This window comes from Venturia canescens, chromosome 9 (assembly GCF_019457755.1).
Source record: "Venturia canescens isolate UGA chromosome 9, ASM1945775v1, whole genome shotgun sequence".
Taxonomy (NCBI): Eukaryota; Metazoa; Arthropoda; class Insecta; order Hymenoptera; family Ichneumonidae; genus Venturia; species Venturia canescens.
Genome location: NC_057429.1, coordinates 10,219,056 through 10,237,861, shown reverse-complemented (window position 1 = coordinate 10,237,861; position 18,806 = coordinate 10,219,056). Strand labels below are relative to the sequence as shown.

The window sequence follows — 18,806 nt, the reverse complement described above, 5'->3', positions numbered from 1 at the left end:
ACAGTGAGACAGTGCGCTTCGTGCAGTCTACGAGCACACGTCGTGGGTGTCTCAATAAAATCCCGTCCCACCGCATATATATATATATATATATACACACGTATTTCCCGTCACTGTGTCTGTCCGTCTGTCGTTCCATCGCAGTGTCACCCTGTTCGTATTGTTACATCGTGACCAACGATAATCTAGTATTTTAAACGAATTCTTGGCTCGTTCATATTTTTCCCCTTCTCTTGTTACAGTGAATTTATATGGGCGACGCTCTCGTGGGAATATACGCGAATAAACCGTTTTTAATATAACACGAAGTTTTCTATACAGTGCGTATGTGTGTGTGTGATTCGACTGACGTTCGCATACATCAGTACCGAATTGACGGGTTTAACTGAACTTTATTGGGAAGAGTTTTCTTCTCTGACAGACGAATTTTAATCGGTTTTTCTACTTACGTGCTGCAATCGTGCGTGTGAATACGCCTGTCTATTAAGGACATATACGTTTATGTACACAAATGCGTATGTGCAGGATAAAGAGGCATCCAAGCACTTGCAGAATTATACGTCTGGCACGTTCAGAGGAAAATTCGGAGTTACGATAAAATGGCGTCACGCGGCAGCACGTCCAGTCTTTTTGAGAAGTGAAAAAATAGAACGGTGACGTGCGGACAGACGGAAATATTGATTCGCCAAAAAGAAACGACTGTTCCGGTGAAAAATGGTAAAACTTCGTGAAAGTGAAGTTCGTCTTTTTGGCTAAATTGAAAAATTGAAAAATATATACATATATCAAAAATCAGGGCCGACCAGAACGACACGAGCGGTGACTACGGTTACTACGCGAACGCAAGCACGAGAGAGGAAGAGTGAAACACGGAGAGGGAGAGTGCGAGGGGAAGGTGTGTGTGTGTGTCATGTCTTTGCTCAGTTACGAGAAATTCCTTTGTGCCAATGGTGAAGAGATTCGATGAGAATCGAAAAGGAAAAAGAAGAAATATACGGTGAACGAAGAAGGTGGAACATAGTCGTCAAATGATTTGTCTCGATCAGCAAAAGACCTCGTCGAAGAAACGATCGAGAAGAAGAAGAGGCTCATTTGACGTTGCCGTTTTAGTCGCCGTACTTGGATCACGAAGGTGGAGAACTTTGTAGCGGCGTGTCGCTGCGAGAAAAAGAAAGAGGAAAAAAACAACAGTAGCACACACACGGAATAATTCAGTACTTTTTTTTCATTTCGTTTAAAAAAAATCTGTGTGTGTTTCGTGATTCAGTGCTATAGGACATTATTAACCCGTAAATCGTGGCAAGGATTACATGTAATAAAGTGACAGACCATCAAGTTTTTTCTTTTTTTTTCCACCGATCTTATGTGTATTCTTCAAAGGGTGTACAGCAGTGTCAAAACCAGAGAGATATATAAAAATAAAGGGCTACGCGCATGAAGAATTTTTCGGCTGTGAATACGTCAAAGATCGCATTATATTCTCGTGACGATTATTTTTTTTGTGTATTTTAATTACTTTTTCCTCATTAATCTCCGTTGATTTTCGGAAAAACGTCTAAAACACCAGTGCTTTCTGTGTCTAATCGTGAATACATAATACATAAACGTAAAAAATGCGTGAATTCAAGGTTGTGGTATTGGGCTCGGGTGGTGTTGGCAAGTCGGCCCTTACGGTGCAATTCGTGTCTGGTTGTTTTATGGAAAAATATGATCCTACGATCGAGGATTTTTATCGAAAAGAAATCGAGGTCGATAACTCACCTTGCGTACTCGAAATTCTCGATACGGCGGGTACCGAACAATTCGCCAGTATGAGGGATCTCTACATCAAGAATGGTCAAGGTTTTGTCGTTGTTTACAGTCTCACGAACCATCAGACGTTTCAGGACATCAAAGCAATGAAAGAATTGATAACCCGAGTGAAAGGCACCGAGAGGGTTCCTGTTTTGTTAGTAGCCAATAAACTGGATCTCGATCATCAGCGAGAAGTCGACACGGCAGAGGGGAACGCACTGGCGCAATTGTGGGGTTGTCCTTTCGTCGAGGCGTCTGCAAAAAACCGTACAAACGTCAATGAGATGTTTGCTGAAATAGTGCGAGAGATGAACTTCAGTCCGGAGAAAGAAAAAAAAAGTTACTGCTGTTGCAGCGTCCTCTAATAATTAATCAAACTAATTCGGAGCTCCAGAGATTAAAGTGTTAGTTAAGAAGTTGAGAAAAAAGATGATTCAATAACTGGTATCAAAGAGAAAAATATAAATCAGTTTCTTCCGGCTGATAAGAGAGTGAACAACGTCTCGACAGAAAGAAATCAATTAAAAAAAATGAACAATATTCGGCACTAGGAGATACGTCTGCAAAAGTTGCTACGTAACAGTCGCAACGTTCAAACCTGTGAATAAATTGCAAAAACTCTGTAATTATAATTTATGACGTACGAAAACGAGAAAAGAAAGAAAGAAAATGAGAGAGAGAGAGAGAGCGAGAAAGAAGATAGAAAATGTATGAAATGGAAGACTATTTACTATGTACGACAATGAAACAAATGCGCCGGCTGCACATTTGTTTTCGATTTTGTTTTTTGTACGAAAAGATCGTGGCTGCAATTGCCACGGCCAAATATTTTAATATACGCGAATAGTATTATGTGTAAACATCATATTGTAATATATATTCATATATATATATATATGTGATCATATATATATATATGTATATGTATTGATTAATCATAGTTTGTTAAGCGGGCAACAAAGAGGGCCGAGAGAGATAGCGTGTGTAAAAGAGAACAAGAGAGATAGAGAGAGAATGTGTGGACTTAAAGGACCAATGTACTGAGAGGCTGAGACAAAAGAAGATATTGTCTATACTCCCTCGTTGTGAGAGAGTTTGTTAATTGTTAGGGACTGCAAAAGATAATGTTTATTCGATATTCCCTGTGTTTGGCTTTGCTCAATTAATGAGACGCAGACAGGATGAGATGTGAATTCACTGAACCGGGTTTTTTGGTACACGCTCTTCCTTTGCTTTCAAAGAACATTAAAAATTATCGTTGCATCTGCCATCTTTAAATTGCTACCAACATTTGCGAGGTGCTATAAACGAGCGTGAAATAGAAAATGAGAACACTTGAGCTAATCATTGCTAAAAGTTGCACAATGATTTTCCGGATTTCTTTGAACTTTAGTTCACTTTACGCTCAATCGAACCAGAATTCAATCGTCGCAGGTTGCGGATGATACATTCAATGCACCAACTCTTCTGTATTCAAATTGTGAATTTTCTGCAGCGGCAGGTTGTTTTTGCGATACAATCATTGAGATTTTGCTTTTGAATATTTTTTTATGATAAATTGGTGAACTTGAGAGCGAACCTAGATGGGAGTCAAGGGAAATTGTTTGTTTTTATCATTCCAGCGAAAGAATTTCGCGTTCTGTTGCAATAATTCAATCAGGGTAAATTTGATTTGTGTCTTGGGATTTTGTTCGATTTTCATGAAAAACTGATCATTCGTTTCATCATCTTTTGGTCCTGCGTGATAAATAACATTCTGGTCAAACTTCTTGATAGAACTTTACAAACCCTCTTTTTATGGCAATTGACTAAATTCCTTCGTATCCAAAGCGTTGATGGAAGCAATGATCGCTGTAAATCGTAAGACAACTATCCCAGTTGTATTTCTCTGCCCACATGAAATTCTTTTCATCTTGGTTTATCGTTACTCATTACTTTTCTTTTAAGGAAGCCGTGCAATCGAATTTTCAATATTATAGTCGATATTAACATGAATGTATCGTAAGAACTTCCTCCGGGCTTTTCTTCCCATTAGTGATTAAACGATAAAAACAAATGTCACGATGGAACAAACTCCCAAATATCGAAATAAAAACAGTTCTGCTTTTGCATTTTATGAAAATACAGATCTGCAGTTTCAGACTAATTTCAGTCTTTTCCGGTCATTGCAAGAAATTCATCCACTTGGAATTTTCACTTTTTTTTCCTCGACGTTATAAAATCTTTAATCGCGCTCTCGAATGCGTTTGTAATGTCTCGGAACAGCGTTGATTCGTCTGCAAAAGAAATGTACTTTTCTAAAATGAAGAATTCAGCGATGTCGTTCGGCTAGATTAATCATTTTCGCAGATTATGGAAGGAAGAAGAAAAAAAATAGATGAAACTCTCTAAACCGGGGTTGTTAGATCTCGCGTTACAAAAGCGACCCTTTCGCCCTTAATGTTTGCCCCGTTGTTTTTAAGATTTTCGATAAAACATACGTTCTTTCCTTCAATTCGTTTCTTCGTCTGTTTTTGTTTTGTTTTGTTTTTTTTTTTTTCGTTCAAGAGCTCTCTCTTCCAACTGTGTGTTGCGTGCAGATAACTCGTATATATAAAAAGAAAGAAAGAACAAAAAAGAGGAAAAAAAACATACACGTAAATGTATCCGCATCTCTGCATGCTGTAAAACTGTACAGAAGAATTTACCTGAAGTCAATGAGTCACAGATAGGAATTTATTATACTTTGTACTATTTTGAGAAGAGTAAAAATAACGGCGATGATGTTTTTGCAAAAAGAACGTGTATTCGATAACGTTTGATGCTATATCCAAAGGTTTTTTCACGCGAAATAATGAGAAGGAGGAGAAGATATACGAGATGGAAATAATGATTATAGTAATAAACGGAAAAGAATAACTATCGAAAAACCGACTGAACGTACGAGATTTGTGTCCAGAGGAGTGTCGTTTCGCAAATGACGGCAAAAATGGTCAAATAAAAATGAATTAAAATACACACACACACACACACAAACATATTACTACGTAACATGATAACGACTTAAACGATCGATTTTTACATGAAGAGCTTGCTATATGCACCGGACCCGAAAATTTTTGATAAACGTTTCATTTCCATTGTCTTCGATTCATTGTTTTTTTGTCTCTCGTATATTTATACCAAGAGAAATGAACATAATGTGTACAGCTGGGTTCGTAACGTTGCTTCGACGGGAGTAATTGTGCGAAAAAAGCTCGTTAACTCGCGACGATAATAATAGTTGAATTAAGAAGCCCTTTGATAACTGCGAAATCGATTTTTACTCGGCAACCGTGTGCGCATATCAGGAATTAGTAAAAAAATGAAAAATAAAAAATTAAAAAAAAAAATTAAAAAAATAACACAAGGACGAGCATTTTTGTAAAGAAAAATTGAGAAATATTCATCGTCAATAAATGAAAGCGGAATCATGGAAAATCATGAATCGTCACAGTTCTTTCAAAGTTACTCCCGAGGTTCCTTTGACTATCTTGACTATCTTATTCGAAGAAAAATGATTAATTCATAGGCGTTGGATGCACAAATTAATAAAACTATTGAAATTCATTCAATTTACGAATGTTTGCCTTACGTTACTGCAAGTCATTTGGAAACGATTTGATTTTTATTTGATTTTTTTTTCATCACCGAACGATGCTCGTTCCTTTCTCCAACTGCGGTATATAAGAGATTCGTACCTTTCCTCGGTCGCACTAAAAAAAGCGATCTTCGTACGATCGAAGCAAGAGAAGCGCACGGTGTTTAATTTCCCGTGAGTAAATACTAGAAAAACAAACTCCGAGAGAAAACGAAGGACTACGGCAATATTGTTGCACGTCAATTTTTTAATAACACCTCTAAGCTAAAGATAACTCTCGAGAAGAGTCTCGGTGTAAAGAAGGAACCTTGTTTTTTACCATTTTTTACAGAATGCGACGGCGAATATTTTAAATGTGAAAATACCAATAACGAGAGCGTACAGAATGTGTGAGAGAGCGGGAAAAGCAAATTTTTGAACGGTCGAATCGTTCGTTTTGTCGAACAAATTGCATTATTCGTTTGGACATGTGTAAAAAAGGGCAAACTAAATCGAGAAGAAACCACGTGTTTTTGTCATTATGAATTTTTCACTTCGATATACCGAATAGTCTTTCTGTGATCCTGTAGATGTAAACCACGTTTTTAAAACAAACGGAGAAAAGATAAACAAGACACGCACACGTTAAAGCGAACGCAAGAACATTCGAGTCTGCACACTTTTGTAAAAGAACAAAAAATGTCAGATTCGTGACAAAAATCTCTCGCGACGACGTCTTCATGAAAATCAACATTGTTCGTTCTTTTCGGTAATCCAGGCAGTTTCAATACCGAACAATTTTCTAAATTAAGAAAAGAAAAAAAATGAATTTTCGCAAAACTACTCAAACTCCATAATCACCGTTTTTTTTTTCATATTCGTTCGTGCTTCACACTTTTTGTAACTCAAAAGCAAAGCAAACGAGCGATTGTATAACAATTGTCAAATCTTTAACAGTCATTTTTATCCGATTAACGCTATCCGAGTGAAAACAATAAACAGAAAACAAACAATCGATTTTATATATATTTCTACGAAAGAACGTTGAGAAAATAGTGAAAAAGTAAGCCACACCGCGTCAGCTCATAGTCGTTTGCTTGTCGAGCTCGAAATTGCATATTTTTCTAAAAAAAAGGTACCAGAAAAGTGAAATACAAAGTAACCGAAACCACCCATGCGAACAAAAATAAAATAAGCGTGAAAAACGCGACAACGTTGAGCGCATTATTTGATTCGTAAAAGTTGAAAAAAAATCTACACAAGACACTACTGCCGCGGTGAACATTCATAGCGAGAACTTTTTCAGTGTGTATAAAGTAACATTGGCGAAGCAAATTAGCGCCTCCGTGTCGACAGCATATCATCTTTAAGGACCACAACAACAACAATATTGAAAGGAAATACCAGAAAATACAAACAAACTCCACGAATCCGCGGTCTATCGAATTTTTAGCGTCCCTTTTAATTTCGTCATCGATTCCCGAAAACGATTAGTATTTTTTATTTTTTTTTTTTCTCATCGTTACATATTATCGTAGTCATTTATTACATTTCATTCGCGCAACTGGCTCACTTTTATTCATCCATGAAATAAAATTAACTATTGCAACAACAACAACAAAATAATTGAGAAAACAAAAGACAAAATACATAAGAAACAACACCACAATTTAGATGTATATCGGCCTTTCAGTACTACCTGCGTATGGTATTGAGTACGAAATATGTTATATTTTTTACAATGTGAAAAATCTGTAAATATTATAGCATCAAGTTATATGTATATATATATATATATATCTATATGTCTAACCGCATATAAATATATATGTAGGAAAATATATATACGTATACATTATAGTAATAATAACAATAAAAAAAATTAACTATCTCACACGTAAAAAATTGATAAAGACTACAGTGAACAGCTTACAGCAAAAAAATGTGCATTAAATATTATAGGTGAAAGTAATACATACTTGTCGATCCTTGAGTCGTCTTTTGCATTATTATTATTATTTTTTTTTTTTTCGTTTGTTAATAAATCATTATAAAAATCCGTTGTTCCAGAAACATTTCAATCGGCAGTTGTACACTTGGTTCGTCCTTTTGATATATCCTTGGAAAAATCGATGTGACAACGAGCCCGAATGTTGTTATCAGTGGAGAAAAAAAAAAGAAAAAAACAAAAAGAAACTCAACTCGTTGATGCGTTTTCTATTACCTCTAGTAGCAGAGCATACCAGTTTGAACGTCTCGAACGTCTATCGTTTTTTAGTCGTGTTACATATTCGAGACGCATCGATATTGTGGCTCTTTTTTTTTGACGGCATAACAATCTAGTCATGTAACGAGAAGGAAAAAACAAAATCTGTCGCAGTCTTGAAAATTCACGTCTCACGCTGTTACGGGCTTGCGTAACGCAATTATTAATCTGAATTATTTTCTTTTTTTTCGCGTGGAAAAAAAATGATGCTAAAGACAAGATGTATTTTATTGTTCGTTTTAAATGGCACAAAATAAATATTGAAGAAACGTATATAACGGCAAGATTAAACGAAAGTAGTGTGCGGTTATGGGGGATCGAAGAAAAAACTTGTCAACTCCAATGTCATCGATTGATCGTAGCACTCTCGAAGTTTATACATTATTTTTCTCATCGTCCTCCTTCAAATTATATCTCGACAAGCGATGCACATTTTTTTCTCACAATTCGTGTATTTATGAAACTAAAAAAAATAACATATTTTTTCCTTTCTTTTGTAATTACACATTGTAATGACATTTTGTCAATATCGCACAAATATAAACGTCGGATGAAAAGAAAAAGATACTTTGAAATTAGATTGACAGGCACTCTTGGTTATGGATGGTTTACTCTGTCGGACGCACCTGGAAATCGCTGCTTCATTATATTTTTACGGATAAACACCGCGTCGATAGTTTTTTTTCCTCGATTGGCTGACTCCCAAGGTTGAGGGTACAATAGAAATTATTGTCGTAACTCATTGTTATCTACGTACAAAACGATTTATTCTGTTTTTATTGTGGGCATGCAGCTCGCAAAATCCACGTTTTTATATTTATGAATACGTAGGAAATGAAACGTGATAAAACGAGAGCTAGAGATAGGAAAACAGAAGTATTCAGCCGCAGCCTTTCCATCTCGTTTCTCCGTCGTATCGCGGTAGGAACTTGTGGCTTCTCTTTTTTTTTTTTCTTTTGACGCCTTCAAACGACTCCGACCGCTTCACTACTCGTAGATTTGAGCACAAACGTGAGGGATTATTGAAGAAACGCGCATTGTTTTCGATCATGAGGAAATCACGGCAGCCACTTGCAAGGAAATGTGAAAAATCGTACCCGTCATACGCTTTGAGGCAGAAAAGTGCGAAGACTTTTGTGTCGAATTCATATGCGAGAAAAAAAAATAGCCGATCGGTTTATATTACAATATTTTTATTACCGTTGCTTCTCTTTTCTTAAGAAAGAATATTCTCACTTGGTAAGATACCTCCGAATCGAAGGTCTCATATAAATATAAATCGATTACTGAAATCTCTTTTGTCATTACAATTGGCGATGCACGCACACGAAGCGTGCGACGCCTCGCGGATTTTTCTCGAACTGCTGCTGAAGTGCAAAGCAGCGGCAGCCTCTGCCACGTAATATTAATGTCATTGAGTAGTTTTTGCAGCGGTTATCAACAAAAAAATGTGCGTATTCATAATTTTGTCGAATTTTCGAGTACGACTGAGTCATGTTTCCAATACTAAATTGTACACAACTGTCAAAATTTCTATCCAATAACGCCATATTTCCGAGAGACGCGAGCGCCGCCGTCGGTAGTGTGGATCACCAATTGTGAAGAATCCGATAAAAGTTATTCTCATCCATGAGTAACCTATAATCACTGCGGTCACCGAATAAATCACAATTTTAATGGATTTCAATGGAACGAGTGACTAAAATTTACCCAATTTTCTACTCGTTCCAAAATCCACTCGAGTTTATTCAACGAGATTTTTTCACAATCGAACAAGTGAGAATAAATATATGAAAATGAAAAAAAAAAAAAAACTTGTATGCTCATATATATCAGGGAAGCGTTTGCTGAGATCTTGACTTTCATCCTTCGACATTAATTAAGTAACGAGAACAAATTATTTAAGAGTAAAACGTTTGTTTGATCACATGTTAAACGAACAAAAATACAGTAACAATGAGCTCTCAAGGTACATCGGGCGATTGTTTCATAGATAATAGATTATAAATTTTAGATAGCGATGAATAATTGTCATCAACGTAAGTGGGACTCGTGACTTCCTGAATGAAATCGAAAGCCACTTTGAATCTTCTAGCTTGGTGAGAGGGTGCCCCTTCGAATGTAACCTCGTTGCGAGTAATTTCGAGACACTTGTTGCTAAAATTATCGAGCGTCGTAACGAGAGCTTTCAAATTTTCGTAGTCGGATTCGCGAGAGTCGCGATTGTTCATTTCAACAACAGCATTAGTGTAGAGGGAAGAAAATATCGTTGGCTTAATCGACTCGTCCAAATTTCGAAAGTTCACGAGCAGTCCTTGATCGATTTTGTCGTTAGAAATTTTCTCAAGATTCACGAGCATCCGCGTGAATCGTGCGAGACTTTTGAACAGTGTTGCCAAAGCGTCAGGCGAATGCGCTCCAGGGTATTCCAGACAAAGAACACCAGCTTCGATCGTCAAACGGACTATTTTTTCGTAGGCTAAATACTCGTCTTGGCAGTGCAAAACATCCCGTTGGGAGATCACCGCTTCGATAGCAAATTGAACGTATTCGGGCTCGATTGAGGTTATAATAAAATGGCGAATATAGTCATCTTGGAATTGGCTCGATTGAAAATCGAACTTTTCCGGCTCACGGTTTTCGACAATCTCATGACAGCTACGAATTTTTGATAACACCACGAAACATCGCCTCTCGTAGTCTCTTATCGTATTGAAAATATTCACCCTTCCTATTTCTTTGAAAAGCAACAGACGTGTGCACTTGTGCAAGTAGTAATGGTCCAGTGGCCTCACTGATTCTTCAACTTTATCTACGAGTTCCGATATCGCATTTTCACTCGAATATTGAAGCAGCCTTCCGGTTGTATGTTCGATCGAACTGGCCATAAGAGCAAAAGTTTGGGTCATCGAGGACTTTCGTAAATTCGTGTCATTTCGTATGCTCGACATTTTTTTCATGATCGTCAGATACAGAACCTCGAAATTTGTCTTTTCAGTGAGATTTGCAAAAACTTTTCGCAAAAAATTCATCAGCCAATTAATATTTGGCAAATTATTGGAACTCTCATTGAGGTAAGGAATGAATATTTTGTTGACAAGATCGTCGACATCGAGAATACACTCGTCGAGAAGCACTACCAGGAGGTGTGAAAATTTCTTCGAATTCCATTCGCCGTTGTCGATGCAAACTTTTCGGAGGGCCACGAGTATAAAGCTTTCCTCTTGTTTTTCACGGATACTCAAAATCGGAGAGACCAGCATGAAGTCACTCGGCGTTAACATGATGTTGCTGTACTCGGGATGTCCGATGCACATTTTCACGAGAATGGTAAGAAATTTACTTGGATTTTTAACGAGGAAAAACAACAACATTCGCAAATTTGTCGCTGTTTTCAAATTTCTGTTGTGCGAAATAAAATTCTTGAATGCTTCTTCGGTGAACGAGCACTCGAGAGTGTTACGGGCATCGTGCTGCAATATATAATCGACTACCGTCTCGTAAACGTTCTTGATATCCTGCTGAAGTAGAGCTTTAACAACTGTGATATAAACGTCGCGTTTGTGCTCTTCTTGTCCCTCCTTCGTCATAACGTACGTGAGATATTCGAGTAAATTAAGGAAATCTTGCTTGTCCATCGACGCGTAATGCTTTCGTACAACAACGTAAATCTCGTGGTTCCATTCGCGATAGCGTTCCATGAGGCCTTTCAAACACTCCTTTTTTCCGTCAATCAAACCTTTTCGCAATGCTTCGAGATCGAGATTCGCATTGGTGGCTCCGGAATGTTCGGGTTTCGAAGCTATTTGTTGCAGACACGAGATCAATTTATTCGTTTCTATGGAATTCTTGTGGTTCTTGATGAATTCGATGAAGTTGTAACAATCTATGCCGAGCGACTTTTGAAGGGACATTGTTGGGTTGGACAAATCTTCGAGATCAGCCCAATCAATGTAAGTCGCAATGTCAACATCTGTCACCTTTTTCAGTAAATTATAAATGAGTTCTTGGTCCAACTCGTTCAGATGTAATGCGAAATTTTCTTTGACAAGTTTGCGAGGCTCACGGCCAAAAGTCAATTTGTATAGGTTTATTTCTTCGTCCGACAAGCTCACACCGTTTTCTGCACATTCAAGGCAATCCTGCGTCAGCTTGATCATCGCTTTTATGATCAAACCATGTCGCTCAGATTTTTCAATGCTCACAACTTCATTTATTCGCATGAAAATAACGTCGATGTACGAAGACATTAAGTCTTGACAATAAATGATCAATTCTTCGAGGCTCTCCTCAAGTTTCGTTGTTATTGCACCGTTTGCAGCAATCAAATGCAGTTTTTTATAATTGTTGACCGTTAGAAGAAACAAAAAGTTCAGAGCACGAGGAAAGTCCAAGAGCGCTACACAACGCTTTGATATTTCAATCAATTCGACTGCCAAATCCAGAGGCACGTGGAGTATCGATCTTGCCAAAATTTCTTCATACTCCAGAGACCAGAGAACTTCAATGAGAAGGAACGGCGAAAGGGGCGGGCACATGTCCACCAAATAGCCATTTAATGGATCTTCCCCCAAATTTTCCTGCGATTCAAAATTTGTGTTTAACACAAGATACTTGAAAGTCTGCACACACTTTGGATCTTTCAGCGAAGTGTTTTCTCCTGTTGGAATCCCACAAGCCTTCAATATTTCTCCAACTGTGTCACAAATCTCCTGTACGTTCTTAAAATTTTCATTCGTCGTTCTCGATGTAAGAAATCTCAATTTACCAAATTGGTCATCCTTCTTCATCAGGTAAACTTGCAGTTTTGCGTAAAGATTGTCCATTTCCTCCATTGCAGGAGACCAGCAGTTCCACTGTTAAGCCAGAGCAAGAATGAAAAACGTGAGAAACAATCGACAAGATAATATTTATTTGGTAGCAATGAATTAAGTACAATTAAAGACACGTCAAATTCGTACAAATGTAGGTACTGTGGAGTCATTCGTTCGATACTCAGGGTTCTCGTTAATTATTTGTATTCAATTCATTTTGAACGCAACTTCAAAATATTGATGTTCTCAAGACATTTTCAACAATAAGAAAACAGAAAATAAGAAAAATGTTTTTATGATTTAAAGTATAAAATTTATGTCATGTCTATCTAATTACATTCTGATTAACTATTTACAGCTTGATCATAAAATTTGATAATTGACAGATTAAGAATTTGAGATCAAAATTTCATCAATATATTGAGGAACGATAATAGAAAATATTTGATTAGGTTGACAATGAAATCTTAAGTTATCCAATTACAGTAGAAAGATTTATCAATGCTTGTTATCGGTGCGTGGGTGTGTCTGTGTCTATGTATAAATGCGTAATATTTTACATAACGCACGAACATCCACTATTGCAATCAGCAGTAATCATGAAACAACTCGGACTCGGAACGACTTAATTCGAGCTTTGAGTTCTAACCATAAAAACTTGAACATAAAAATTTGTTTATTTTTATAATCAGTCATCGTTCAGAGGTGTGAAAAATTCTGAAAATGGTGCGAGCTTGGTATATGGATACGAGTGATGCTGATCAACGTTTGGAACATCATCGTGAGCCACAAAAATTGTTGTCTTTGAATGAACTTTACGAGGTTTCCGGCGTCGAATATTTCAAGGTTAGGAAAGATAATATAGCAGCATATCATTCGTACGGATATTACTGAAACCGTGATTCGAATAAATGTTCAAACAAACCTGTATTTTAAGTTTTATGTTTACATCGACGAGAGGATTAATGAGTTTTCATGTTGAGTGTTCTGTTTGTTTTAGATCGACGCAGACAACTACGCAGCGGACGACGTCCTTTGTGAACTCAAAAAAAAGCGCGGTTACACGTACGAAGATGAGATCGTGTGCTCGGAAAAGTGTCTACCAAACTACGAGGAAAAGGTATGTAGAATCGATCACTTTTTAATATGCTATACGCTTTATAATTCCTCTATGGTATATTGTCCAACTATTCATTGATAAGGTCGATAACAAATTAATTATGAATTTTCCTAAGAAAAACCTTCAAATTCGTGTACCCCGTGAGATATGTGGAAAAAATGAAAAGCGCTGTCAATTGATCGTCACGTGGCCAACACTGTGCTAGCAGCTCACAAAAAATATTTCTTTAACAAGTCAACTAAAAAATTATAATTGCACAATTTTTGAATAATATTATTGTTTATTGTATTCATGCAGCTGAAAATTTTTTTCACGGAACATTTACACACGGACGAAGAAATTCGTCTTGTTTTGGACGGATCTGGCTACTTCGACGTTAGAGACACGAACGACGAATGGATCCGTATTGAAGTAACTAAAGGAGATTTGATTATTATACCGAGTGGAATTTATCACAGATTTACTCTTAATGTCAATGTAAGTTAAAATTTTCGAAATACGCGATTTCTGATACTGAAAAAAATACTCTCAAAAACGCTTTTCTCTTAATTTTCTTCAACAGAATTTTATCAAGGCAAAGAGATACTTCATTGGTGAACCAGTCTGGCTGCCTTACAACAGACCAGCTGATGAAATGGATTGTCGTCAGCAATATCTCGACCGAGTAAAGCATGGATTTAGGATCGATATGAATTGACAAAGAATTATTTCCCACGGGGGACCACTGACCGAATCGTTTCGCGAGCAATTTACAAAGTGAACTTCCAAAAACCTTCCAGAATATCCAGAACTTTGACAATCGTGTATTGAAAAGTTCATAAATCAATAAACAAAAAGTTTTCTCCATCAGTAAATTACAAAATTTTATTTATTCGATTATTTACATGCAAATACTGCAAAACGTTTTAATTACAAAAGTAATCGACGCCGATTCGATTCTTTTCAGGAAACGCTTGATAATTTGTTAAGGCTTAGATTCCCATTCATTTTTTGTAGCCAAGGCAGAACTTGGGTATTTTTCAATAATCGATTAGAATCTTCGGATAACGGGCATGAAAATCATAGTTCTTCTCAATAATCGTCATTCCTGTTCACACATAAGCGTTGTTTTTTTTTTCTTTAACAAAATATATCGAAATAATTATTTTCCAGCGAGATTTTTCAAAAAGATTACAAAAGTCGAAAATTATTACAATCGAGCCATGTGTTCAGTTGACCTAAATCGTTTGTCCTCTCTTTAGTATTCGGGTATTACGAATTTGGTCTCTATAATTCACTGCAGCGTGGCTACCGTGCGATTTATCTTACAAGGTTATGTATTGCAGTCACGACATAAAAAAAACTAACTATGAAATTGGCTAGTTGGGGAAGCCTCTTATTTTTTGTCCGCGTGTGGTTTTCAAAGCTCATACACATTCAGACATCACATTTACGCTCTCATTCGCTCACAAATACTCACGAACATTTGAAATCGGGCGCTGGAAAAATACGTCCAATTTTCAATTGATATTTCTGTGATTAATCACAAATAAGTCTTGTTTTACAGAATGCGTCAAGAAAAACTGTGAAACAGTGCAAAAGAAAAGTTATGGATGTCTATCGAAGAATAAAGATCGTGACTACTTTGTCTCGAGAAAACTTAGTAAAAAAAATCGATTGGTTTAAGCACAAAGTTTTCAATGTTTGTGGATTGGATTCTTAAACGATGTTAAAAATCGTCGTCGTTTTTGTTTTCTAGATCACCTGCGATCTCGTTAAAAATCGGCATTCACTCCGAAATTTGACGTACTCTCCTCTTCCATCACTCCCCACTTTTGGTACTCGCCGACTTTCTTCTCGAAGAAATTCGTTTTTCCCTCGAGCGAAATATGCTCCATGAAGTCGAAGGGATTCTCAGAATTGTAAATCTGTAAATAGCCGAGGAAAAAAATAGTTAATGGGAAATTCATTCGATAATACGCGTCCAAGGCGTAACCGTCAAAATAAGAGCTTTTTTCCTCCTGTGGTCAAGTACCTTTGGACAATCGAGTTCCCCGAGAAGACGGTCGGCTACGAACTCAATATAGGTTTTCATCAAATCGCAATTCATGCCAATCATGTTGACTGGCAATGCTTCTGTCAAGAATTCTTGTTCGATAGTTACCGCGTCTCTTATTATCGATATTACACGCTCTTCCGTTGGCTTTTGTACGATGTGCTTGAACATCAGGCAGGCAAAATCACAATGTAATCCCTGTAACACGAAAGTACATTGATATTTCTATGAAACAAAGATAAACAAACTAATAAATGGAATTGAAATCGTGTAATTCACTCGACGAATATCAAAACTTCGGAAAAGTTTTGTAATTATTCATATTTTTCATTTCTTTTATCATTTCAACTCTGATGAATAAAGATTGTTCAAAAATCGTAAGAAGGCAAAACTAATTGAAGAATTTTAAAAGATGAAAAAAGTACCTCGTCCCTTGAGATGAGTTCATTACTGAAGGTAAGTCCGGGCATGATACCTCGTTTTTTCAACCAAAATATAGCTGCAAAACTGCCACTGAAAAATATACCCTCGACCGCTGCAAAGGCGACTACACGTTCGGCAAAAGTTGCTTCGTCATTGTTTATCCAGTTTAATGCCCAGTTTGCTTTTTTTGCAACGCACGGAAGATTTTCGATGGCGTTAAACAAAAAGTCTCTGTCAAAATGGATACAAAGATTTTTCTCCATAAGCATCAAGTGTGGAAAATGCATGAACTAGTGTATAAAATTGGATAAAAAATATTCTCATTATCAAAAATAGTCGTAAAAATGTTTTACTTTTCATTAGGATTTTTGATATAAGTCTCGATCAAAAGGGAATACATCTCCGAATGGACGTTTTCCATGGCAACTTGGAAGCCATAAAAGCAGCGAGCTTCGGTAACTTGAACTTCCTGGCTGAAACGTTCTACGAGATTCTCGTTAACAATGCCATCCGAAGCCGCGAAAAATGCCAAAACGTGGGAAATGAAATGACGCTCGTCCTTGTTGAGATTTTTCCAATCGCTGTAATCCTGTTATGAAAAAATGAGATATTTTATTCTTTAAAAATTCCGCTGAAAATGTTAGTTTAGAAAAGTGAATTAAAAAAAATTTCATCCCAACCTTGGAGAGATCGACTTCGTCCACTGTCCAGAAAGATGCCTCAGCTTTTTTGTACATGTCCCAGATGTCTTGCCACTGGATCGGGAATATAACGAATCGTTTGGGATTTTCTCTGAGCAAAGGCTCCAATGTGATGTCGAATTTTGATACTGATCCACTTTCAGACAGATCCAATTTTGAAACCACGTTTGATTTGTCAATCTGTAAGAGGAAGAGAAATAAGTAGTTTTCTATCGCTTCGATGATTGAAAAGAAAAACACTGGGAAATGGATTTTTATTTATTCCTTCGCTTACCCCATTCTTAGTTCCATTTTCTTGAAGCTTTTCCGGACTCAGACATAACTTTTTCTTTGGTGATACCTGCAACCCAAGTTTCATTGTAGTTTTCCTTTCTGGATTATTATGCAATGATGTGCAATACCTCTTTAATTGCCAACGCAATTCAATAGTGTCATCGCGCTTAATGAGAAGTTTCATTCTCAATACATTATTTATGATCATTTTAAATGTTTTCAGAAGTCTCAATGTTCTTATAAATTTCAGAGCTTCGTTTGTGTGAAAAAATTTAATAAAACTTTTGGTTCTTGAAAATATGAAGCTATCGCAACTGTTCGTTGCACCACGGAGACAAAATTTCCAACTATCAAGAATCCAATGATGAACAAGAATTTTTTAAATAATTTTTACTCACGTAGACTGAATTCAAATAACTAGACATGATTAAAGATCATTTTCATCGGAACAAATAACTCTTCTTTGATATCATATTACATCTTTAGTTTTCCATACACTTATACAAATGTATAACCTCTTTGGTTTTCACATGCTGAACTTGTGGTTGTTTGAAATATTCTGTGAAGTAACATGCCCTTTAATAGAACTTTCTATGCATAGGTGACACTGTCAGCTGAGGACCGTTCAAAGTATTGAAAAAAATTTGCACTACTTTTTTACTAATAAAGGTAATAATAATGAAAAACCTCCAAAATAGCTGTATGACAGGGATCTCTTTTTAAATAACTTATTAAATATGAAAATTGCATTAAAAGAATGATAGATGGATACGGAGGCTCAAAAAAGAATCATTTTCATTATAAGTTAAATCAACAATGTGGCTTGTTTAGCGCTATAAATTAAAAGATGGGAAAAATGATAAATTCAAAATTGATTTACCAGTTAAAAAAAAAAGAAACTGTTTTTAAAAAGTTTGAAATATTCTTTTTTTGTGTTGAACTTTGTAAATTTTAATATCGTTGAATGCTATGACAGAGGTCTTAGCTGCAAGAAAGAGGTAATGTTTTAATGCTATTGGTTTATTCCAACAGCTAGGAAATAGATAAAACAGATAAAACAGTATGGAAAATTCATATTAGAATACAAATTTATATTTTTTAAAGGAGTAATGATCACATTTGTTACAGAAATCCTCACACGTGAGATAAATACAAGCAACGAATAGAACGGAGAGCAGAATTATCTAATCTGTTGCATAGAATTTTTGATAAGACGCCATTGATCGGGATGAAAAACTCTGGTAAAACCACGTCAATATCTAACGGTGAACAAAATTTGTATCGTTACTTAGCAATTGATGAACGATCAACGCTAATCGGGTCAATTCACAATAATCTTCGAGGTTCGAGAACGTTAAGAGAACAGGCAAAATGTAGGAGTTTAGGTAAATGAGGAAACCGAAAATAAAAAAATTTAAGCGAATTTGTGATGAAAGAATGTGTTGAGATTGCTGTGCTAGATTTTTGGAAATTTACAATCAAAATTCTTCGAATAGAATCATTCAAAAAATAAAAACAAGAATGGCTTCGAGCGGGAAAAGTAGGAGGGAAAGATTGGAAAATTTTTTCTATTCTATCCAGTTAAAACAAATTTTGATGACTTACATTTTCTTTGAAGCTGATTTTTTCCAATGTTCGCACGATGTTATTTTTGTTGGAAACTTGGAGCGGCATTTTGTTGCTTTGTTATAGTTATAATAGAAAATTTTCCGCGTAAAAGAGCTACGTGTAACTCGCGAGACGTCAGGTGATGAAATAAATGCTGGGATACTACGAACTACG

The 18,806-nt window shown here is 36.3% G+C and overlaps 4 protein-coding genes across 5 annotated transcripts; 2 read left to right on the top strand and 2 right to left on the bottom strand.

The window, feature by feature from the left end:
- Positions 1-13: 13 nt before the first annotated feature.
- On the top strand, positions 14-7,385 carry Rap2l (Ras-associated protein 2-like). Its single transcript, XM_043428991.1, has one exon. It carries the CDS (start codon positions 1,614-1,616, stop codon positions 2,157-2,159), a length of 546 nt encoding a protein of 181 aa, XP_043284926.1. The 5' UTR covers positions 14-1,613; the 3' UTR covers positions 2,160-7,385.
- A 483-nt stretch (positions 7,386-7,868) lies between these two features.
- LOC122416223 (uncharacterized) lies at positions 7,869-13,515 on the bottom strand. The gene is made up of 2 exons (XM_043428977.1): positions 13,398-13,515; positions 7,869-12,514 (listed from the first exon to the last, which is right to left on the bottom strand). Exon 2 carries the CDS (start codon positions 12,491-12,493, stop codon positions 9,623-9,625), a length of 2,871 nt encoding a protein of 956 aa, XP_043284912.1. The 5' UTR covers positions 12,494-12,514; positions 13,398-13,515; the 3' UTR covers positions 7,869-9,622.
- Adi1 (acireductone dioxygenase 1) lies at positions 12,501-14,446 on the top strand. 2 transcript variants are annotated; one of them, XM_043428990.1, is made up of 5 exons: positions 12,501-12,542; positions 13,165-13,318; positions 13,473-13,592; positions 13,890-14,069; positions 14,155-14,446. In XM_043428990.1, exons 2-5 carry the CDS (start codon positions 13,196-13,198, stop codon positions 14,287-14,289), a joined length of 558 nt encoding a protein of 185 aa, XP_043284925.1. In that variant the 5' UTR covers positions 12,501-12,542; positions 13,165-13,195; the 3' UTR covers positions 14,290-14,446. The 2 variants fall into 2 exon arrangements, with proteins under 2 accessions (XP_043284925.1, XP_043284924.1); XM_043428989.1 differs by lacking the exon at positions 12,501-12,542 and having other exon boundaries at positions 12,985-13,318.
- RnrS (ribonucleoside-diphosphate reductase subunit M2) lies at positions 14,430-18,786 on the bottom strand. Its single transcript, XM_043428978.1, has 7 exons — positions 18,630-18,786; positions 17,026-17,091; positions 16,731-16,931; positions 16,404-16,639; positions 16,053-16,281; positions 15,607-15,825; positions 14,430-15,499 (listed from the first exon to the last, which is right to left on the bottom strand). The coding sequence occupies exons 1-7, from the start codon at positions 18,696-18,698 to the stop codon at positions 15,347-15,349; spliced, it is 1,173 nt and encodes a 390-aa protein (XP_043284913.1). The 5' UTR covers positions 18,699-18,786; the 3' UTR covers positions 14,430-15,346.
- Positions 18,787-18,806: the final 20 nt, after the last annotated feature.

Excerpts from the sequence above, each read along its gene's own strand:
- Rap2l (XM_043428991.1), top strand. The coding sequence starts at position 1,614 with ATGCGTGAATTCAAGGTTGTGGTATTGGGCTCGGGTGGTGTTGGCAAG.
- LOC122416223 (XM_043428977.1), bottom strand. The coding sequence starts at position 12,493 with ATGGAGGAAATGGACAATCTTTACGCAAAACTGCAAGTTTACCTGATG.
- Adi1 (XM_043428990.1), top strand. The coding sequence starts at position 13,196 with ATGGTGCGAGCTTGGTATATGGATACGAGTGATGCTGATCAACGTTTG. Across the intron at positions 13,319-13,472 it reads CCGGCGTCGAATATTTCAAG|ATCGACGCAGACAACTACGC; the intron begins GTTAGGAAAGAT and ends TGTTTGTTTTAG. Across the intron at positions 14,070-14,154 it reads GATTTACTCTTAATGTCAAT|AATTTTATCAAGGCAAAGAG; the intron begins GTAAGTTAAAAT and ends TTTCTTCAACAG.
- RnrS (XM_043428978.1), bottom strand. The coding sequence starts at position 18,698 with ATGCCGCTCCAAGTTTCCAACAAAAATAACATCGTGCGAACATTGGAA. Across the intron at positions 16,932-17,025 it reads AAAATGGAACTAAGAATGGG|ATTGACAAATCAAACGTGGT; the intron begins GTAAGCGAAGGA and ends TTCCTCTTACAG. Across the intron at positions 15,500-15,606 it reads GGGAACTCGATTGTCCAAAG|ATTTACAATTCTGAGAATCC; the intron begins GTACTTGACCAC and ends GGCTATTTACAG.